Genomic DNA, 23,697 nt, shown 5'->3' with positions numbered 1-23,697 from the left:
GAGGAGCTGCCAAATTGTTTTCCAAAGTGCCTATGCTATTTTGCATTCTATTGTGGGGCTATTTCTGGTAGATGATTTTATGAGTTTGTTCTGGACACTTGAGCCATCTGAGTACCAGGAGAACGAGTGTGTTGTCATTCTGCCTGGATCCTGCCGTTCAACTACCGCTGCACAAACCCCTGGCCCCCTGAGGCCCAACCTGCAGTGATTCTAATGTACTAATGTACTAATGTACTAATGTAACCCCAGAGGTGCACTGTGATTAGTCAGTCCCAGCAAGCCCTCCATCTGTTCATGCATTAGTCACCTTTCAGAGTCCAAGTTCACACTACCTCCTCTGCTACCTCCGTTGTTTCAATTCTGAGTGCACATTAGAATCTCATGGGGAGCTTTCAAATATACCAAATCCAGGGTCCACACCAAAGTTCTAATTTAATTGGTCTGGGAGAAGGCCTGGGGGCTAGGATTATTTAAAAGGCTCTTCAGGGGTGCCTGGGTGGCTCAGTCGGTTCGGTTGAGCACCCGACTCTTGGTTTCGGCTCAGGTCATGATCTCATGGGTCGTGAGATTGAGCCCTGTGTGGAGCCCCATGTAGAGCCCCGTGTAGGGCTCCATGCTCAGTTGGGAGTCTGCTTGAGGAGTCTCTCCCTCTGCCCCTCTCCCCACTCATGTGTGCGTTCGCTCTCTCAAATAAATAAATAAATCTTAAAAAAATAAATAAAAAAATAAAAGTCTCTTCAGATGATTCTAATGTGCAGACAGGATTGAGCACCACAGTTCTGCTCCCACTAAAAGAATCCTTTCTTCTCTGAACTTCACAGCAGTTTCTTTTCAATGGCACTCACCAAAACTTTAAAAACAGATTCTACACTTAATTGCAATTATTTAACATATATATTTTATTTGTCCAGCTGGGCCACAAGCTTTTTGAGGACAGAGCTGTGTTTGATTCATTCCCAAGTCTCCATTTGTGAGGGGACATCTGTTTATAGCACCATCTATGCTCCTGATGCTTTTCTAGAGTAATGCATAGGAGCCTGCTGGGCAGCAAATTATCATGAAGCCCTCCCTGGCCACCCACCTAAACTTGCAGTCTCCTCCTCCCCCACCTCACATTCTTCCTTCCCTAATTTGCTTTTCCCCTTGGCGCTTAGCACATGCTCTATGTTTCACTTATTATCTTCTTTATTGTCAGTCAGTCTCCACCCACCCTCCATGAGGGTAGAGATTTTTGTCAGCTTGGCTCACTGCTGTACCCTCAGCACTCAGAACAGTGCCTAGCACGTGGTAGGTGCTCAATAAGTATTTATTAAAAGAATAAATAAATATGTTAGCCTATATGTAAAAAGAGGTTTAATCCCTTTCCTCTACACCAGTGAGTTAGGTTTTTTTTTGTAAATACTTGCAGTCATTTATTATAAAGTCTTCCTTTTCCAGTAAAAGTTATATTTCTAATATAAATGTGTAAATTCTGAATTCATTATGTTTTAGAAATATAGTCCTATTTCTGAGAGAGTCTGCACAGGTTCTATGTAAGCCCTGGAGCAGGGATCGTGGCATATCTGGAACTATGTATGCAAATTGGAGCAGAGGAACGGGGTCTGGGATGGTCAGTTGAAGCTGGAGAAACCTGAACACTGGCTTGCTCTTGCATCATTAGAATTCAGCTCCTAGGTGTTCCAGAGGACGATGACCGTGATAATGGAGGAGGCCAAGAAGAACAGGTAGAGGTGGAAGAGGAAGGTGTCCATCCTGTGGCTGAACTGCACCCACAGGTCAGCTAGCTGGGTGCTTGTCAATCCTGAAGCCCCATTCAGCTCTGCCTCTCTGGGTCCCAGCTCCTTCCCTAGCAATTGTCCTGGCTCCTGGGTCCTGTAGGGAAGACAGAGACTCAGCCATGAAGTAGGAAGGAGACAGGATTGGGGAAGTGGGGGACTGGGGAGGCTGGGCCCAGTGTAGACAGTATAGGCAGTGCAGATTTTCCTTACCAGGTAGGTGAGTGGGCATGAGGCCTGGGCCCACATTCTTCCAGAGCGCAGTGGGGCAGCATTTCCTTGGGCTGGCCCAGTAGAGGAGCAGAGGGTGGAGCCACCAAGGCATGGGTGGGGGCTGGGTGGTGGCCAGGTGCAGCAGGTAGGTGATGAAGATGGTCTCCAGCAGGCTGACCGCCATCAGGGACAGACACAGGGCAAAATAGACACCTGGGTTGGGGGTGAGGAGCATGCATGAGAGAGGCCCAGAAGACTCACTGTGACAACTGAGAACTTGTGGCTCCCTTTACTCTGTGTCACACAGAGAGCCCTTTCTGAGATGCCTGCTTTCTCCCTTCTGCCTTAGCTGTCTGAGCAGGTCTAGCCAGTGCACCTGTCTACCTTGCCTCCTTCCTCCCCACCCCCGCCACTTTCCAACAGTGAGGAGGTGGGCGTACTGATGAGAGGGGTGCCACTAGCAGGAAGTAGTTTATTCATCATGAGCGGGAAGACGTTGTAGCCCAACAGAAGGGTTATCTTGAATGGGCACGATTCTTGCTTTCTGCTGGCAGGTAGAAGCTGAGGGCATCAATGGCGATCAGAAAGCTACTGGGCACCAGGTTTATGACATAGAGGCTGGGCCTGTGCCTGATGGCCACCTGGGGGGAGGAGAGAGCAGAGAACCAGGTGAAGCTAGGACTGAGGGGAGGCTGGGGAATGATTCCAGCCTCTTCCTCCCTCGGTGTCCTCAGCCCAACAGGAGCTCTTTCTGGGGCTGGTTGAGAAGCAGCCTTCCCATGACTAAAAAGACTTTGCCATATGCACCAAAGAAAACCTATGCCAGAGCTGGCAGGTTCAGAGAGGGGGGCTGCTCTGGGGGACTTGGGAGACAGGAAGCCTGTGAGGGTTGTGGCACCCAATGGGTTTCTGGTCTTGGGACAAGAAGTGAGAGGCTCAGGCATTTAGAAAGATCTGATGAGGGAGATAAGGGGGACAGACACATCTCACAGTCTCTGGGCTTATGTAGAACATGATCTGGTCAAAAAGACTGGAGCCCACAAACATCTTTGGGGTGGCCTTGTTGATGCCCAGGAGCTCCCACTCCCCTTGTGTGCGGACAATGTCACGTGAGGTGTCCACTATCTCACACACTTCCTTTTCCATGCCCAGCAACATGTTTTCCACTGCAGGGGGAGACAAACATTCATTCAACACACTGTTTAGCACCTGCTCTGTGCAGGGCTCAGAGAGATGAGCTAGAAAACTGCTTTAGCTCCCTCTCTCTGGCTGCCCAGTAACATGGCTTCCTCGCTCCTCAGTCGCCTCCTTTCAATTCTGGGCTTTCTCAGAAGGCTTGTCTCCTCCTAAGTTCAACTCCCCCACCCCACCACCCACACACCCCCGATCAGCAAATACTCCACTGTCCCTTTTTAGGTATTTAAAAAGATAACTTTGCTGTGTGTGCTGTTTTGTTGCCCCACTCACTGATCTCATTTTACCCCATGCCGGAACCCCCACCGCAACTCACCTGTGTAGAGGAAAGAGCTGAAGGTGAGTGTGCAGTTCTGCTGGTCAAAGGGGAAGTAGAAGATGTCCAGGCTACAGATGCTGGTCACCTGCATTGGTTTGTTATACACAACGTGACCGTCATTGGTCACATATGCAGAGAGGCCTTCTGGGGTCTGATCCACATCCATGCTAAGTGGTAGAAGGGGAGAGAGGCAGATGCTTTGGGTTTCACATCAGCTTAAGCTTCTCTCTTAAGGTGGGGCTTCCCAACATTACTCACTATGGCCATTCTGCCATCTTTTCTGCTTACCACTTTCTCATTTCTAGAAGAAACATCTTCTAGAAATGAGAGACAGTTGATGAGCCATGATTGTGCTCCTCTGAAATAAGTTTTTGGTGGTCCCACTGAATGGGTTTCCCCCATACCACCCTGGCCTGCCCCTTGCAGAAGGGTCTCTGCTCCAGCTTTCCCTAGCCCTGGTACCCACGATTCCACGATGAAGATGTCTGGGAGCCACAAGTTCTCAGTTGTCACAGTGAGTTTACTGATGGTACCACATTCTTCTGGATCCCAGCTGATGAATGGGTTATTCCAGATCTAGAGCACAGAGCACAGAGGGATGGTTATGGCTGAAACCTGGAGCTAGTTTATGTCATATACCCTTCCACACACACACGTGTATGTATTTTTCTCTAAATGTATGTACTACAGGCATATGATAAAATTTTAACCATTCCAGAAAGGTGTAACATAAAAAACAAGCTTCTCCCTCCTCAGTTCACTCCAACTCAGCTCATATCCCCAACTCAGTCTCCTTATTAACAGTTTCTTGGGTATCTTTCTAGAAAAAAAATTAATACATATTCCAGCATTCATTTTTACTTACACAGGTAAACTCATACTTTGCACATTGTTACGCATGTCACTTTTTTTTTAAACCTCATTTCCTTTTAAACTCTGATTCCTCTTCTCTCCTGGTGATAATGTCCCCGTTGTTTAGCTAACAAAGTCTTGTTGGCCTTTCACTTCACACTCAAGGGAAATCGGAAGTTGGGTGCTGGATAACTTTGGGCCTGGAGCTTACTTAGGGGATTTCAAAGGTACTTCCCCCTTCTTTCTGCATTTTCCATCTGTGTCTTTCAAAGTTGTTTGGCAGCTCAGAAAGCTATTTGTCATGAGCATGGGCCCATTTTGGTTGGATTTATCTACTCCCTCAGGCACTGCCAATTTCAACAAATGTGATTTTTACAAACAAGCCCAGAAAAAAGGGGAAAAAGGGGGAAGAGAGCTAAGCTGGACTTACGTACCAACTTTAACCACAGAAATGATGTCAGCAGCTGAAGTTGTTCATCCTGACAAAAAGAAGTCCTCATTCAGGATGATTAATGCTCTGAGATCGGGTCCCAGTCCAGCGCTTGACTTTGTTTCCTACGTGGTCCCATGGGACTGTTCAGCTTTTCAGTCACAAGTCCCAAAAGAAACGTGGGTCCAAAAAATGCAGGTTACATGGAAAATGTAGGGGTTAAGACAGCACGGGGGCCCATTGGAAATATGTTTTATCTGCCTATAGGGACAGAACTCAGGACAAATATTCCCTGCAGAAACGTCGCTGCCGTGTTCCCTTCACGTCTCTCCATCCCATAGGATGGACATCTGACTTGTAGAGCATCTGGGGATGGATTGCTCACCACTGGACCAGTGCAAGTTTGGGTTGCTAGGAGGAAGACTCCTTGTTCCCTACTAGCAGTCAATGGAAAGAGTGCAGGAGTCAGAACTCACCACTTCCAGGATGGCAGACAAAGTGAAGGAGATGTTGACCTGAGTGGGGATGCTGTAGTTGATGACTGGACGGAAGTCCTTCTGGTTAAATATAGTCTGGAAGGCAGGAGCGTCCACCCCGTGCTGGTCAAAGCCTGAGCAATTGATGGTGAAAGCGTTTGACCTTCCTGTAGAAAGCAGAGACCCTATGAGTTGGGAATAGGACTTTTGTGTGTCCTACATGAGAGGAGTACCAGGGCTGAGGCCTGAGAGCCTCTCTGCAGAGAAAGAAAATGTGGACACGGGGTGAGGCACGTGAGCCCCTCCTTCCTGGGCCAAGATTTCTGAAGGTCAAGCCCTTCCTGCCAGGGCTGGGGAGCATGGGCTGGTCTGGTAGGCAAATGGGTGAAGTTGATGTGGTGAGCTGAACCAGGGCTCGGACCTTTCTTACTGTGCTTTACTCCCATATAAAGCCCCCCCAGATTCGTATGCAAACAGCCTCTCTGGGGAGTCCTAGTCCTTCCGTAGTTCCAACCCTGAAGTTTTGGCTTTTGTTTGACCATACTCTTTTCTTTCTAGCTCTATTATGACTTATTCTCATAGTCACTAAACAAAATTTCCCTAAAATTTTGTTTCTTAATTACCCCTTCCCGCTTTCATATTTTCCCATTTCCTGGAAGGAAAAATTTGGAAAGAAGTCAACCTGAGTGCACCCTGAAATATGTGGGGACTTAATGTTGCCCTGAATGTGAATTTATTGGCTACCCACTATGTGCTGTGCTCTGTGCCCTTCTCCAGCTCAGTGGCTTCCTCTAAGACCCATGGGAACCAGCTTCATGGTCACCATTCTGAGAGGATCTCACTGATCATCTACCATGTGCTTGGTGGAGCCAGGCAATGAAATGTAGAAGCCCTTTGGCTCCTCTCACCCTCATCACAGCTACAGATGACTGTGTGGTTATTCCTGTAACTACAGCCCAACAAGTCCTTGTGCCTCGTCCAGGCACTCCCCCATACCAGCTAACTCATAAGGTACATCTCCAAACCAAGAAGAAACACATCGCAGGGGAAGAAAATGTCCTTTCCCCTCTACATCACCTCCTCCACAAGATCTTCCTGAGTGAGGTGGGAAAAGAGCTATGTTCCTGTCACCAGGACCGAAACCACCCTGTTCATAGTTACTATATCTTGGTAGAAAGGAAAAGTTGGACACTATAAAGGGGTGGCATTGGAGAGGTGGCAAATGGAAAGACAGACAGTTCAGTAGATGCCTAGGCAGGCAGATGAGAGAGGGGCTGTGTGTACTAATCAGTGAAATGGGTTTTTTGTCTGTTTCCAAGGAAGCCATAGCATAGATCCTACAGAGAAAGAAAATGTTTAACCCAGTTATTTTAGATGTTCTCTAGTTCTGGAGAATGAGAAGGTTTCTGGATTTTGCCCAGAACAGCATTCCCATCTTTCCTTGTTCTTGCCCCATCTTACCTGGAAGCAGAAAGCTGACAGTGAGGTAGAGGAGGACTCCCCCCTCCACAGACAACCCCCCTTCCATCGTCCTCTTCTGGACTCTTCTCTGGGGATTCACCAGGAGCCCCCAAACTCTTGAGCTTAAAGGAGCTCAGACCACACCTTGGTTCCCGGTTTTGAATAGTGCTCATGACAGGTGACCACTTCCTGGTGAGAGGCTGTGGCCAGAGAGGGCACAGCAGAGTGTCCTGCTTTGTCCCTGTGCTGGTATGCCTTCCAGGCTCCAGGCAGGGGGATGTTAGGCCTTCAAGATCAGGGGAAAAACACCTGTTTAGCAGCCTTGCCTAGATGAGTGGTTTCAATCTGAGTTCCAAGTACTTTTTGGAGAAAATGGGGGACGTGGGAGATCGGGCAGGTAAAGCCATTGATAAAGGTCTCATCAGGTGCTTCTGGAACTAACTATGCCTCAGAGAAAGTGCATGGATCATTCAGAAAGGGATGTGGTGGAGACACCTGCTAATTTCGCAAGGCAAGAACATGTAATTATTTTGTTGCAGACCTAGAAATGTATCCTTTATCTACTTGTGGACATTAGGGATTATTGTCAATAGTGAGTTAAAAGTATTGAGAGTAAGCTTCTTTTTCATGATATAAACCTGACTAAAAGACCTCTGCCCCCACAGCCGGCACAGCTAGTACAGATCTGCATCATCCCTTGTTTGCCCTATTGGGACATCCTCCTAAGATTTCCTCTGCTCGGGCGCCTGGGTGGCTCAGTGGTTAAGCGTCTGCCTTCGGCTCAGGTCATGATCCCAGTGTCCTGGGATCGGGCCCCCTGCTCAGCGGGAAGCCTGCTTTCCCTCTCCCACTCCCCCTGCTTGTGTTCCCTCTCTCTCTGTCAAATACATAAATAAAATCTAAAAAAAAAAAAAAAAAGGTTTCCTCCGCTTGTTTTTTCCCCCAGTCCAATTCTTTTTTTTTTTTTTTTTAAGATTGTATTTATTCATTTGTGAGAGAGAACAAGGCAGGGGGAGAGGCAGAGGGAGAGGGAGAAGAAGACTCCCCAGGACCCTGGGATCATGACCTGAGCCGAAGGCAGATGCTTAACTATCTGAGCCACCCAGGTGTCCCTCCCCAGTCCAATTCTTCATTTTGCCACTCCCCTAACACAGAACTCCCCTGCTAACCCTTCCTTATCTAATGTCTCTGAAGGCTTACAGCCCTGGGGCCATGAGGGAATATGTGAGTAAACAAATCACTTGATGAGCTTTTTGAAAATACCTGCACTCCCCGCCTCTCCGACCCCTATGGAAGGGTGTGCGTGTATTTAAAGCGCCCCAGATGGTTCTGACACACTTCATTGAAAACTTTTGGGCTGGTCTGTGTTACCATACCACAAACAGGATACTGATATTGATATATATACTCACGATAGAGAACTTTAACACCAGGATCCCCATGTTTTCCTTTTATAGCTACAACCACCTCCCTCCCTCCCTAACCTCCCGCTGTCTGGCAGTCATTCATTTGTTCTCCGTTTCCATAATTTTGTCATTTCAAGATGTTATATAAATCAAATCACACAGTATAAACTTTTGGAGACTGGCTTTTTTTTTTTTCACTCAGTGTAATTCTCTGGAGACCCATCCAGATTGTTGTGTGTATCAGTATGTATTCTTTTTTATTGCTGACTAGTATTCCATGGTAGGAATGTACCACAGTTTGTTCAACCACTCACCTGTTTAAGGGCTTCTGAAGTTTTAAAAAATGTTTTAATTTTGTTGAAGGACTTCTGAGTTTTAAGAGAAAACACTTATTTCCTCTACTTTACTCACAACACTTAAAAAAATTGATTTATTTATTTGGGGGGAGGGGCAGAGGGAGAGGAAGAGAGACTTTCAGGCAGACTCCCCACTGAGTGCAGAGCCTGATGTGGGGCTCCAACTCACGACCCTGAGATCATGACCTGAGCCGAAAAACTGAATGAGCCAGCCAGGTGCTCCCACAACCAAAAGGTGGGCTTTTCCCTCACACCAAGTAATTCTGACACTACCCCTTCTGGCTTACTCCTTGGGTTAAGGGCTCAGTCCCTCAAGACTGACCCCCACTTCAGGTGCCAATTGCAAGTCAGGGCCTCCTGTACTTCTGACCAACTGACAATAAATTGGGGGTCCCCACAACCTCCTCCTCAGATTTAATTTTTTGCTATAACAGCTCACATAATTCATGGAAACATTTACTTCTGTTTACTGGCTGAAAAGTTTATAATAAAGTATACAGATGAACAGCCAGATGAAAAGGTACACAGGGTGAGATCTGGAAGGGTCCTGAGGATAGGAGCTTCTGTCTCCATGGAGTTCCAGCATGTAGATGTGTCACCAACCTGGAAGGTCTCCAAACTGCATAGTTTAAGGATTTTTTATGGAGGCTTCATTATGTAGGCATGATCAATTATTAATTCAATCTCTAGCCCCTCTCCCCTCCCTAGAGGGTGGGGATTGGGGCTGAGAGTTCCAAGCTTCCAGTCATGCCTTGGTATTTCTGGTGACCAGTCCCCATCCTGAAGCTGTCCAGGAGCCTACAAAGAGTCAACTCATTAGAACAAAAGATGCTCTTATTATCTAGGAAATTCCAAGGGATTTATGAACTCTGTGTCGGGAAATGGGAGCAGAGACCAAATATACATTTTTTCACAGAGTTGTTTATAGTTTTTGTCTATTACATGTATACCTGTTATAAATGTTTGTCTACAGGTTTTTGTGTGAACAAAAGTCTTCTGGAATAAATACTCAGAAGTAGAATTGCTAGATGGTATGGTATTTGCGCGTACAGTTTTTAAAGAAATCGCAATACTCTTTTCCAGAGTGGCAGTATATTCCCACTCACAATGTATGAATGATCCAGTTTCTCTGCATTTTTCAGGCTTTAGAACTTTGGATAAGGAAGGACTTCTGAAAATAGGACCCTAAATCACAAACATAAAGGGAATGATTGATAAATTCAGCATTTAAAAAATGTTAAACTTATTTTCATTAAAGGACACTAAATGTGGGGCGCCTGGCTGGCTTAGTCTGTTAAGCATCTGCCTTCGGCTCAGTTCATGACCCCAGAGTCCTGGGATCGAGCCCCGTATCGGACTCCCTGCTCAGCAGTGAGTTTACTTCTCCCTCTGTCCCTCACCCCACTCGTGTTCTCTCTCACTCACTCTGTCTCTCTCTCAAATAAATAAATAAAATCTTTAAAAAAAAAAGGACACTAAATGTGAAAAGTCAAATCATAAACCAGGAAAATATCTTTGCAACACATAACTGACAAAAGAATAGTAGAAAATACATAAAACATACCTATAAATGAATAACAATGACAAAAAACCCTATCAGAAAAAGGACTGAAGGGGCACCTGGGTGGCTCAGTCGTTAAGCGTCTGCCTTTGGCTCAGGTCATAATCCTCAGGGTCCTGGGATTGAGCCCCGCATCGGGCTCCCTGCTCTGCAGGGAGCCTGTTTCTCTCTCTCCCACTCCCCCTGCTTGTGTTCTCTCTCTCGCTGTGTCTCTCTCTGTCAAATAAATAAAATCTTTAGGAAAAAAAAAAGAAAAATGGACTGAAGACATGAATTGGCACTTTATAGAAGAGAAAACACAAACAGCCAACAAACAACAAAAAGATATTCACATAAACATAGGGAACAAACTGCTGGTTGCCAAATGGTGAAGGGGAGAGGGAGGTACAGGCTTCCAGGTATGGAGTGACTAAGTCATGGGGATGAAAGGCACAGCCTAGGGAATACAGTCAATGGTATTGTCACAGTGTTGTATGGTGACAGATGGGAGCTACCCCTTTGGTGAGCAGAGCATAGCTTATAGAGTTGTCAGATCACTATGTTGTACAACGTAACATAACATTGTATGTCTGCTATACCTGAGTTAAAAAAAAAAGAGAGAGAGAAAATAAACACTGAGATGTGAAAAGGTTGTGAGAATACGCCTGGATGTTGCTAATGAAAAGAGAGTGGGAAGCTGGTAGAAACGACAAGTCAAGAAGTTAGAAAACATGATCAAACATTTGAGGACAGTAACATATCCAGGGCCAGTGGGCTGGGTTTTGTTGTTGTTGTTGTTGTTGAGAGAGAGAGCGCACAAGTCGGGAGAGGGGCAGAGGGAGAAGCAGACTTCCACTGGGCAGGGAGCCCAATGCGGGGCTTGATCCCAGGGTCCTAGGATCATGACCTGAGCCGAAGGCAGATGCTTAACCAACTGAGCCACCAGGGCATCCCATGGTCTGGTTTTTATAAGCAGTTCATAAATTTCCAATGCACACTCTTAATAGAGGTTTACAATAGAAACTGGAGGAAAAAGAAATAAAGTTATTATCACAAGGGCTACTATTTATATGTATCTTTTAAATGGGAGAAGGATGGCAGGAACCAGAAGCACCCCCTCCGAAACTGAAATACTCCTAATGTTCCTGATGACAAGTCTAAGCTAGTACTAGCTTAAAATGTTTCACTTCATTTTTAGGTCATATCTTAGACCACAAGGCTCACCTCAACCCTAACATATGAACAGGATGTTCTTTTGCAAAGGATATTGTCAATTATAATGGTTTTGGCACAGAAAATGTAAAGTCACATTTCAATAAGTTAGAAAAAAATTACAAAATGACATCTAGAGAAATATAAATGTGGAGATGGGAAAGGGAAAAGAAATGATGCAAAAGTGATCTTAAGAAATTTGGAATTCCTCAAAGATGTGGTAAACACTCTTCATTTTATGCTACTGGCAAAAGTCGAGGACAAGTTTCTGCATGAGAAATATGTTCTGAGTAATGGAAAGAAGGAAACACATGGGAATGTGCAAGCAGAAAGGCCTGCTGGTGTATAATTAACATCTCTAAGGACTCAAAGGTAAAGTTGATGCATAAAAATGTGTTGCTAATTTTCCACACGAGATATGGAAAAATAAAATAAAATATACCAGGATGGGATAAAGGGATTACACCAAGGGATAGTAAAATACTGATTCTTGGTTGGCTTGAATTCACGCATACATTTAATCATTCAGTGAGTCTGTGTTAAGCACCCATGGTGTGTCAGGCATAATACCATATACTGAGTTATAAAAATGAGACATTGTACCTGACCCACATGAAGACACACTCTCTTAGGAGAGGCAGAAATATAAAGAAATCTCTGAAATGTATTCACCTAATTGAAATATAATTCCGAAATTTATCTTTGGTATTCTTTTACTTCCCTTTTCAACTTCCGTCAGGATCTCCTGAGGGCCAGCTGTGAGAATCCTTCCCAAGATCGTAGCTGCCCATGAAGGTGTAAAGTACGATTAATAAGAAACACTTAAAAAAATAGGGTTTTTTTGATAGTAAAAATAATACATGCTCACTGAAAACAATTAAGAAAACACAGATGAAGATATAAAAGAAAACAGTAATCATTTCTTATCACATTATCCAGGACAAAGTTTGCTTATGTTTTGGTCTCTAGCCATCTGTACCTTTTTCTCTGTACTTCTCTCCAGCCCTGTTTTTCTTTTCTTTTTTTTTTAAACATAACTTATATATAAAAACTGCTTTGTAACTTGTTTTTTCCATTTTATATATCATGGACCTGTTCCCATGGTATTAACATTGATCTATATTCTCACTTTAAATGGCTACAAAGCATTTAATTGTGTGGCTATATGACAATTTATTTAACCTGAGCCCTTTAATTGAGGTCCTTAACTAGTCTTCTTGGATCTCCTCCAAGCATGTACATCAGATTTTACTTATTTATTTTGAGAGAGTGAGTGCAAGTTGGGGGGGAGGAGCAAAGGCAGAGGGAGAGAGAGAATCTCAAGCAGACAGAGTGTGGAGCCCCAAGCAGGGCTTGATGTCACAACCCTGAGATCATGATCTGAGTGGAAATCAAGAGACGCTTAACTGACTGAGCCACGCAGGTGCCCCAAGCATGTATTCAAAAGGCCCTCCCTGTTTGATTTTGTGAATTCAGAGGGCGGGGAAGATAAAATATATCATTTATTTCAAAGAACAATTTCAGGAATGAGAGCGGTAAAGGCAAGTGAAATGAAAGTGGTTGATGAAAGAAACATTTTGCAATTATAAATATTTTATAGTGATTTCTTACAAATGAGACTTGACCTTTTCATTTTTTTAAAACTGTGAAAGTGTCTGAAAGACTTCAAATCAAATCAGATTACATTTGTTTAGAGTGAACTATCAAAGTGTCTGCAGAGGACTCTCTGCTCCAGTGTTTGTGGACCTATCCGAAATGTACTGAGGAGCCAGTGCTGCCTGAAAAGTTGTATTTTGGGACAAGCAATCAAGGAGAGACTCTACTGACCCTGACCTCCATTGATAACAGAGTCAGAAGTTAGGTGTGGCTAAGGAAAATGTGTCGGAATGAGAACCATGGCATATGAGAAATCAGGACATTGTTTGGGGGCAATTCTGAACCTGTTCTGTAGGGTTAGAATTTGAGGGTTATAGATCAGAAAAGGGGCCCAGGTCTGGCTGGCTCTAACACCAAGAAACTCCCACTGTGGTTTGCCGAGAGAAGTGGATGTGAATGTCTGCCTAGGTGTTCCAGAGGATGATGACCGTGTTGATGCAGGTGGCCATGAAGAGCAGGTAGAGGCAGAAGAGCAGGGTGTCCATCATGTGGCTGAACTTCACCCACAGGTCGACCAAGTCCTGCCTCTGAGTCTCTTCTTCCTGCTGGGCCCTTGTTGACTCAGGCTCCCATTTAACTCTGCCTTTCTGGGATCTGACACCTTCCCCACCAACTCCAGGGCTCCTTCACACCTACAGAGACAGAGACTCAGCCATGGGCCATGAAGTGCCCCTGGGGAGGGAGGGGGCCAGGAAAGGAGACAGGAGCAGAGAGTGGAGGTGTGGGAAGAGGAAATGTACGCAGTGCTGAACCCTCACCAGGCAGGTGGGTGGGGGTGGGGCCCAGGCCCTTATTTCCCTTCTGGGGTGCAGTGGGGCAGCATTTCCTTGGGCTGGTGCAGCAGAGGAGCAGAGGGTGGAGCCACCGAGGCATGGGTGGGGGCTGGGTGGTGGCCAGGTACAGCAGGTAGGTGATGAAAATGGTCTCTACCAGGCTGACCACCATCAGGGACAGACACAGGTCAAAGTAGACACCTGAGAGCAAAACAAATTACAAGTAAACCAGGACAGATTCATCTCTACATTTTTCTTAAGACTTTCTCCAAATCCAGTCTTTTGTGGGAACCCCTTCCCTCCTTAAGTGGAGAGACAGCCGGTTCCTGGTTCCCCTCCCTATGCCCTCCTGCCTTTGCTTCCCTGGAAAGTGGGAGGGGCCGTACTGATGAGGGGGATGCCACTGGCTGGAAGTTATTCATCATGAGCAGGAAGACATTGTAGTCCAGCAGAAGGGTCATCTTGAATGGGGCACGATTCTCATTTTCTGCTGGCAGGTAGAAGCTGAGGGCGTCGATGGCAACCAGAAAACCACTGGGCACCAGGAGGTTTATGACGTAGAGGCTGGGCCTGTGCCTGATGGCCACCTGGGGGGAGGAGAGATTGTGGAGAATGTGGCAAATATCCTGATGTCAGAAGGTTCTTGTATATATATATATATATTTTTTAAAGATTTTATTTATTTGACACAGAATGAGAGAGAGAGAGAGAGAGTGAATAAGCAGGGGAACAGCAGAGAGAGAGAAGCAGAGGGAGAAGCAGGCTCCCCACTGAGCAGGGAGCCCAACGTGGGGCTCGATCCCAGGACCCTGGGATCATGACCTGAGCCGAAGGCAGACATTTAAGCAGCTGAGCCACCCAGGCGCCCAGACAGCTCTTGTGTATTTGACTGTAATCCGTGCTGATGTAGTGTTTGGCTGGCTGTAGGATGATTGCTTTAGGTAACACATGCATTTAATTGTATCCTCTACAGAAGTGCCCTGCTTTGTTGTCTAATTTTCATATGGCCACTTGCTGGGAACACAACAATTATAGACTTTTAGGGGCAAGTAGGGCCCTTTGGACCATCACAGAGATGGCTGCTCCATTCTGAACAGTAGAGCTTTTAAGAGCCCAGCAGCTCCTCCTTTCTGTAGGGTGGAGAAGGGGGAAGCGGGGGGAAAGGGGAAGCCCTGGTGATCCTTCTTCAGGGCAGTTAGGATAGAGGGTGGAGTGGGGAGAAGTGCTTGGCCCCCTGGAAATTCTTTTTACATCCCAAAGTGCCTTAGATCAAGAGGAAAATCATAGAGGAACTGGGATCAGAAGTCGAACAGGGGACCCTTGGACTTACATAGAACGTAATCTGGTCATATAGGTTGCTGCCCACCAACATCTTTGGGGTAGCCTTGTTGATGCCCAGGAGCTCCCACTCTCCCTGGGTCTGGATGAGGTTACAAGATGTGTCTGTTATCTCCCACACTTCCTTGTTCATGCCCAGTAGCATGCTGTCCACTATAAGGAAGGCCAAGGGCAGCTCAGTCCAGAAGTGCTTCCAAGCTTCCTGCCCCCAAATTAAATTCCTCCTCCACTGAGCTTCTTTAGCAAATTTTCCTTTCTGTTCTTTTAAGGCAAAGCATCCAGGTTTTCTCAAAAGTGGGTTACAGGACCACAACTCATGTGTGTACAGGCTGCAGCATTGATTTTTTTTTTTTTTTTTTTGGTTGAAAACAGGAATGAGTCAAAGTTGTTATGGGAACATTAGATATGACTCAAATGTGAGTCAAGAACTTTTGCAATCATTCCTATTTTCCTTCTCCATTCCCTAGTTGTATGATGTTCTTTTAGTGGAATCAAACTTGAACAGCTCAACCTTTTCATAACTACATGCATGCCCATTATAATGATTAATATACCCAAATCTACCACATGACACCTGGTGGCATTCAGTGTTTACTGGTTTAAGTGTGTTAGCTATCAAAATTAAAAGTTTTCAACTAAAGCGAAATAAGTCAATCAGAGAAAGACAGGTATCATATGATCTCACTGATATGAGGAATTTGAGAAACAAGGCAGAGGATCATAGGGAAAGGGAGGGAAAAATGAAACAACACGAAACCAGAGAGGGAGACAAGCCATAAGAGACTCTTAGTCTCAGGCAACAAACTGAGAGTTGCTGGAGTGAGAGGGGGTGGGAGGGATGGGGTGGCTGGGTGATGGACATTGGGGAGGGTATGTGCTATGGTGAGCGCTGTGAATTGTGTAAGACTGATGAATCACAGACCTGTACCCCTGAAACAAATAATACATTATATGTTAATAAAAAAAAGTTTTCAGCTAAAAATTGTAGAGCAGGAGCTCTATAGCAGCCCAGGGTCAGATGGGCCTCATTTGGCACAAGGGCCATCCAAGATTTCAAGCAGTAGTTCTTTCTTTTTTTTTAGTTTGTTTGTTTATTTATCTATCTATCTATTTATTTATTTATTTATTTATTTTAGTAATCACTACACCCACGGTGGGGCTTGAACTCACAACCTGGAGATCAAAAGTCACATGCACTTCCAACTGAATCAGCCAGGTGCTCCTGTAGTTCTCTCTCTCTCTCTCTTTTTTTAATGTCTGCCCCGAATCTTGAATAACTAGCAAAACATGTCTTGCTCACCTGTATAGAGGAAGGAACTGAAGGTGAGTGTGCAGTTCTGTTGGTCAAAAGGAAAGTAAAAGATGTCCAGGTTATAGATGCTGGTCACGCGCACTGGCCTGTTGTACTTCATTGGACCTTCACTGTTAACGAAGGTGGTGAGACCTGGAGGCGCTTGATCCACATCCATGCTGCTCATGAGAGGGAGGGAGTGGGTGCTGGGGTGCCTTCATTAACTTTTTTTTCCCTCCCTTTCCACATCTTCCCCTACTGTGCTCCCCTTTTGATTCTTTCTCTACTGTCACTCTATCTTGTCTCCGGTACATCTCTTAGTGCTTTGTGGCAGTCAATTAATTGAGGCTGAGCCCCAGTCTGAACCTTCTGATGTTCCTGTGCCCTGCACTAACCCAAGGCTGCTCTTTGCAGATGAGCTTCGTGCTGGCTTTCCCCAACTGCCCCCCCCCGCCCCAATACGCACGATTCCAAAATGAAGATGTCTGGGAGCCACAGGTTTTCAGCCGAGACAGTGAGTTTTTTGAGGCTGACACACTCTTCTGGATTCCAACTGATGAAAGGATTGTCCCACATCTGTAGCCAGGGCAATGGGAAACAGAGATGAGCAATGCTGGAGTTTATTCAGTCAGCTTCTCCTGCCCCTCCCATTCTTCTTTGAGCTCTGATCTTCTTTCCCCCACTCATGTCCCTAATGACCCCAGCCTGTCTCCCCCTTCTTTATCTCGCCAAGTGTTATTGGTAAAGTATCCTGTAATCGCCTTTTTTCCAGGCAGACCTTAAGTATAGCCTAAAACCCTTTGGTCCCAGAAGCACACCAGTATGTTGGCCTGCAAACCATTTGGCCATTTTCTTGGACCACCATTTCCGCCTTTGTAAGCTGCCCAGGGAGATGTGTGTGCCCAAGGCCAGTCCAGTTCAAGATGGAGTGATTTGGTCCCACAAAGATTATAGATTTAGTGGAGGTTGGGACTAGGAAACCCCTAAGTTACTCCTCAAATTTATACTTACAAATGAAAGTGGGAAGGGGATAGTTGAATTTGCCTTACCAAATTGACCCACAGGAATGATGTCAGAAGCTGGAGCTGTGCATTCTGGTAAAGAAATTCCCATCCAGCATTATTAGTACAAAAAGACTTTGCCCATGCCCACCTCATATTCTTATCAATATTTACTAATTTATTGGGCCAGGCATAGTTCTAGGTGCTCAACTGTCTTTTCCTTACTTGTCTCCCTTGTATCTAGGGACAACTCAGGTTTTAACTGACATAGAGACACTTCTTCCTGGAACATTCCAGGAAGGGCAGCACTCAAGAAGGAATCCTTCCTGAAAAAATACCACTGCAGCATTCTTCTTTACGTCTCCCCATCCCGTAGGAAAATCCTCTAATTTGTGCAGAATCCATTTAGAGGACCAGTTGTTCACCACTGGACCAGTACAGTGTTGTGTTGACAGGGCAGAGGATCCTCGTTCCCTATTAGAAAAATGGAAAGTGGGGACCAGGTCTCACCACTTCCAGGATGGCAGACAGGGTGAAGGAGATGTTGACATGAGTGGGGATGCTGTAGTTGATGACTGGATGGAAGGCCTTTCTGTCAAACACTGCTTGGAAGGCAGCACGATCCACCCCGTACTGGTCAAAGCCTGAGCAATTGATGGTGAAAGTGTCGCCTCTTCCTGTAGTGAGCAGAGACCCTGTGAGAGAGGGCTTCTATGGCCAGGGCTGAAACCTCTCTGCAGAGAGAAAACAGATGGCATACTGGGAGGAGTGGTGAGCCCTCCTTCCTGGGCCAAGATTCCCCAAGGCCAAAGCCCTTCCTTCCAAGCCAGAGAGGATAGGCTGATCTGGTAGGCAAATGGTGGGAGTTGATCTGGTGAGCTGGACCAGGGCTCTATTCTCATTCCTATTGTTTTGTCCTCATGCAAACCCTACCCAAATCTGTATGTAAACTTGGCCTTGGTACAATGGCAGCCACTTCAATAAGTCCTCAAGTGTACCCATCACAGGCTTCTTGGGTCTACCTAGGAGCCCCTCTCAGCACTGCCTTAAAGCTTGTCATCCGAGTCACTTAGAAATCTGCTATAGTGTATTTCTCTTCCTCATTCTCAGGGACTTATATTTACTGAAGATAAGAACTGATTTATCAAGAAAATAAGGGAAGTTAACAATTGTACTTTCTAGGTAGATATGGGTAACATGTAGTAGGTATTCTGAATTGGTGTGTACCTTGGTGCTATGCATTTATTTTGCCCTTCTCAGACTTAGTGACTTCAGATATCTTGGGATTTATTTCCAGCACTGGGATAATTAGGTGATATCACTGAGGTTATACTATATGCCTATCATATAGTGAGACCTGAGCAGATGTTGTCTCTTGGCTATGACCAGGGAACCATCTTGGTAGTACCTGGGCAGAATCTTTCCCCATTTGCAGCTTTGTGTGATCTTTTGCTCTGCTTGCTCCTCTACAACTCCATCTCTTTCCATAATATTTAAGGTATATACCCAGACTAGGAACAAATATTCCCCCATGTAAGCAAAATATCTACTCCTACCTCAGATTGATTCCTACCCTCCCTCAGTGTTTTACACTTACTCCTACATGGCACATTTAAAAATCCATGGCTACTCTTCTCACAGATACAATATTAAGGGAAGAAGACAGGGAGAGTGGGATGAGGGTGTGGTGGGAGGGACACCGGAAGTGAAGGAAAAGGTGGAATTGGAGAGGTAGTGAAGTGGGACAGTTTGGCAGATTCCTGTATGGACAGGAATAGAGAAGGCTGTGTGTACTGATCAGCGGAATGTCTTTCTATCTGCCACACACACACACACACACACGCACACACACACACACACACACACACACACACAATCAAGACACAGATATTAGGGAAGAAATACCTAACATGTTAATTCTGAATGTTCTCCAAGTGCTACAAGGAAGTTCCTAGATATCCTTGAGAACCACATTCTGGTCTTCCCTGTTCTTGCCCCATCTTACCTGGAAGCAGAAAGCTGACAGTGAGGTAGAGGAGGACTCCCCCCTCCACAGACCACACCCCTTCCATCCTCCTTTTCTGGACTCTTCTCTGGGGATTCACCAGGAGCCCCCAGACTCTTGAGCTTAAAGGAGCTCAGACCACACCTTGGCTTCTGGTTTTGAATAGTGCTCATGACAGGTGACCACTCCCTGGTGAGAGGCTGTGGCCAGAGAGGGCACAGCAGAGTGTCCTGCTTTGCCCCCGTGCTGGTATGCCTTCCGGGCTCCAGGCAGGGGTGGGAGTTGGGCCAACACAAAGGGAGAAGCCCCTGTTTGGCAGCAAGGTGCTGAGATCAATAACAAAATAACTTGCCTTAATGAGAGGATGAGGGCTAGGGAAGTAAGAATCAAGTTCTTTTAAGACTAGGGTATCTGCAGATTTGGAAAGGTGACAATATTTAGTGATTTGGTTATGTATTCATTAAGGATAATTGCAAATGCCAAATTATAAATCTTGATTCCTGCCTTCATCATCTATTGTCAATATTTCTCCAACAGCCCCTAACAAGATTTCCTCCTTTCAACCCCTCTGCCTTTCTGATTCATTTTCCCTAAACCAAATTTTCTATACATTTTTTACTTTACTACATGATAAAAGAAGTCATAAAATTAAGATAGCAGAACTGTTTTTAATGTCTTTGTGTTGTCAGTAGTTTTATACATTATCATAAACTAGTAATCTCAGATAACATCAATCTTAATGGCATGTATCAATATTATATCTTATGTGACATCTCTATAGAAAACACAGTTGGACCAAATGAGTGAATTGGAGCATTGTTCTATTAAGTATCTTAGTTACATTTCCAGAAAGACTTGGAAATTTTTCTCTTGCAGAAAGGGGGAAGGATCAGACCTAGAATACAAAAGAAACTTTGTCTAGAATGGAAGATTATGACAGCCCTAAATAGAAAGAGCTGAGGAAGGCAGGAATGACTGAGAGGCCCAAAGTAGGAAAGCACAAGAGAGACATATTTTCTGTGTAAGATTTGAAATATCTACAGTGCTTCAGCCCCACCAGCTCGGTAAGGCATTTCTTCCCCGTTTTGGAAACTTGGCTAGAGGATTGGGCCATCATGCCCTGTAGGACCAAAGTACTTCTGTGTCTATATCCAGGGATACACCTGTGGGGCACTGGACTCCTGGATTGGCTAAGAGTGAAGGATTTCCTAGTACACTTGAGTTCCACAGGTAGGCTGGCTACCAGACCTTAGGTCTAGGAAAGTGGGGTTAACTTCAAGCCCTGATGAAAGGCAGCTGGAGACCATTGATGGGTATCTTGCTTTTATCAAGGTTGGCTGAAAAACTGGACCTAAGTCTATAAGTTGGACTCAAAAGTAGATTTAGCTGCCGGGAAATGCGTATGACGGAGGCAGGAGGAATAAAGCAGTAAGGCATTGCCTCTCCTGCTCGGTAACCTCACGGAAAGCAGGAGGCACGTCTTGTTCTACCCATCACTCGTGCCCCCCCACTGTCCCCACCCAGTGGGCGGCACATAGTAGTTAGCTGTCAATAAATGTTAGTTCAGTATCTGGCCATCAGTTCACTGTGGATGGGGAGAGACACACACAGGTACCGTGGGCAGATGTAGGGAAGGTGGTAGGGCACCTCATTGCGGTCCTGAGGCTGCATCAGAGAAGTTGCTTGCTATTCCTGTGGTGTTGCTAAGGTGTGGGCCTCCATCTTGGGTGCCATTTGGTAGAGAAGGGGGTTGGTACAGCCAGTGAGATACAGAGGCCTAGAGCCAGGGCCCAGCCTTTTATTTCTGACTGCCCGCCCGTCTAAGTTTCCAATAAAGGCCTAACCAGAGCTACCATTAACTGAGTTTGTGCCATGTGTGCCTCACTGTGGTAGGCACTTTACTCACAGTATTCTTATCCTCCCAACTACTTGGAGAGGTCAGCAGTATTACTCCCATTTTACAGATGAAGAAAACTGAGGTAAAGAAGGTAAAAAAATCTTGCTCCGTGTCTACTCAGGCAGAAATAGGTAGAATCCAGATTCAAACCCAGATCTGATTCCATTGTTCTTTCCTTGCTCTTTTAATCACTCCATAGCTGGGAAGTCATTTGGTCTGGATTATTAGGCCCCTAATTTCCCACCAGCGAAATCCCTAGGCCTAGACAATGCTTGGATTCAAAGGTAAACAGGAGGACAGGAGCTGTAGTTTTGTAAGTCACAGACACAAGTCACTTTCTCCTTAGCTTATTCCGAGCGGGATCACACTGCATGGTCCCACTACTCACCTGGGACCCTGGTGGGTCAGGTTTGGGAATATAGCTGTAACCTGGCAAGGGCAGAATGAGGTGGTGGAAAGGGGAAATGAGGGCCATCGTTTGGCAGCCCTGATGGATGGCAGTCACACACACAGGCCATTGGCCAGGGCTAAGGATCCAGGAGTACAAAGGCAGCTACAACATCCAAACTACAGAATGGGTCACTAGCTGGGGTCAGGCTGGCTATGGCATCTGGAGCAGGAGAGGAGGAAGGTCTTGGGACTCTGAAACACACCTGGAAGAAGAGTGCCATGAACAAGTACTCATCTGAGCTGCCATTTTGACAGGCTTAGGCTCTGATCCCAGGCTTTCTTGAAGTATGACAACCCCACACTTATCACTTCATTTTTCTCGCCTAAAAAACGAGGGGGCTGAACTAGAAAGCCAGTAATTCTTTGTGTCTGTGGCCTCCCACCTAGAACTCAATTTTGCATATTAAGTCTCAGTCTGCATGATAAATAGATGCTCTCTGGTGCATCACATTTGGCTTTCTAGTTTCTGTAAGCTTGTAAATGATTTTTTAATTCATATTTTAAAAATAATTTAACCTGCTTTTTTAGCTCCACTTCACAAATGAAATTTAAGCTCGTGGGGTGAATCCATTTGTACAAGTTTTACCCAACAAGTAATGAGTCAGATTAGAACCCAAGGTTGCCAGATTCCAAAGTCTCCCTATTATACTATTCCCGCCACCTTGCCTTTTAGAAGAACCAGTGCTTATGAATGATCAAATAGGAGAGGTCACTGAAGGGAGGGGTCAGAAATTGGAGGAGGGAGGGACGCACTCAGATGGTTAATTGTCTGCCTTCAGCTCAGGTCATGATCCCAGGGTCCTGGGATCGAGTCCCGCGTCAGGCTCCTTGGTCAGCGGAGAGTCTGCTTCTCCCTCTCCCTCTGCCTACCGCTCCCCCTGCTTGTGCACATGCTCTCTCTCTGACAAACAAACAAAATAAAATCTTAAAAAAAAGAAAGAAATTGGAGGAGGGAAAGGATGGGCTTGAAATGAAATCTATGACTTCACATCCTAGAGTGGACCTGAAGGAGGAGAGAGAACAAAGATGGTAATGAGATAATACATGTTAATGTCAGGTTAATATGGAGCTGAAAGAAAATGTGGAAAACATGGAGAAATACTGCCTACAATAGTTTAGAGAAAGGAAGTGAACACAGATGTGTGCAAGAACCACAGGTAGCGCTGCAGATGAATGGACAAGGTGAAGGGCTATCCCGCAGAGACAAGCCATCATGTGCAAGCTAGCCCAGGCAGAACCAGTTGCCTGTTGGCAGATTTTTCTGAAGATTTTCCTAAATTTTTCTAAATTACCTTGCAAAGCCTTTCAGAGGTTTGCCCCATAATAAGAGGAGAGTCATTAGCCCCCAAGTGTGCTTATTGGACACTTTTATTTCTGACTGTTATAGTTGGGACAGAAAGGCAGCAACTGTATCTGTAAATTTTCTGGGAGAGTTATGGTTCCAAGGTTCCACACGATTATCATTTGTGTGTTAAGATCGTGTGCTCAGATTTTGCTTGTGGAGAAGATAAAATCACTATAATTATATTGTGCCTTCTCTCGCTGAGAGGAGATCTAGTTTCTTAATTCATGTGTCAAAAAAAACCCACATTACATATCTCCTGTTCGAATAAAACATAAAGCTATGTGTCAGAAAAAATGTGAAGAAAATAAGCAGAAAAATATGTACCATGAAGATGGGTGGGAAAACGAAAATCCCATAAATTGATCTTAAATAATTTCAGGACCCACCCCCCCAAAAAAGCTGGGTCAATGAGCTTCTTAGCAAAGTCAAGAATGAGTTTCCAGGTGAGATGTCCGTCTTGGGATAGGGCAAAGGAGTAGAAGATCCAAAAGTATCTGGCCATAGAATATGTATGAGCAGTAAAAAATGAAACCCATAGCGAATACAAAGGAAAGGCAGATTTCCCAGATGAGATCTGGGAAAATATACCCTACAGGAAGCAAATAGTGAAGTTGGCTGTTATGACTTATAATGGGGGTGGAGGGGAGAGGGGAGGAGTGGGGAAGACTGAGGGAGGGAATAAAAGGAAATTTGAAAGGAAGTTTGTC

General features: G+C 45.3%; 3 protein-coding genes across 6 annotated transcripts in view; 1 reads left to right on the top strand and 2 right to left on the bottom strand.

Moving 5' to 3' along the window:
• Window positions 1-23,697, top strand: part of ABCC5 (ATP binding cassette subfamily C member 5) — a 174,009-nt gene that overhangs the window by 46,035 nt on the left and 104,277 nt on the right. The gene's annotated exons all lie outside the window — the stretch shown is intronic.
• LOC113917355 (5-hydroxytryptamine receptor 3C-like) lies at window positions 1,671-8,162 on the bottom strand. The gene is given in 10 exon segments (XM_027585088.1): window positions 1,671-1,872; window positions 1,976-2,201; window positions 2,429-2,518; window positions 2,521-2,629; window positions 2,979-3,154; window positions 3,499-3,668; window positions 3,968-4,077; window positions 4,788-4,832; window positions 5,260-5,475; window positions 8,133-8,162. Coding segments are annotated over 10 exon segments (1,374 nt in total).
• On the bottom strand, window positions 13,295-19,365 carry HTR3C (5-hydroxytryptamine receptor 3C). The gene is given in 11 exon segments (XM_035724266.1): window positions 13,295-13,425; window positions 13,458-13,511; window positions 13,643-13,864; window positions 14,050-14,079; window positions 14,082-14,250; window positions 14,994-15,154; window positions 16,302-16,471; window positions 16,759-16,868; window positions 17,342-17,386; window positions 17,804-17,970; window positions 19,299-19,365. Coding segments are annotated over 11 exon segments (1,326 nt in total).

The sequence above is a fragment of the Zalophus californianus genome, chromosome 1 (genome assembly GCF_009762305.2).
Source record: "Zalophus californianus isolate mZalCal1 chromosome 1, mZalCal1.pri.v2, whole genome shotgun sequence".
Taxonomy (NCBI): Eukaryota; Metazoa; Chordata; class Mammalia; order Carnivora; family Otariidae; genus Zalophus; species Zalophus californianus.
Note: the sequence above shows the minus strand (reverse complement) of the source record. Positions and strands in the feature narration are given on the sequence as shown.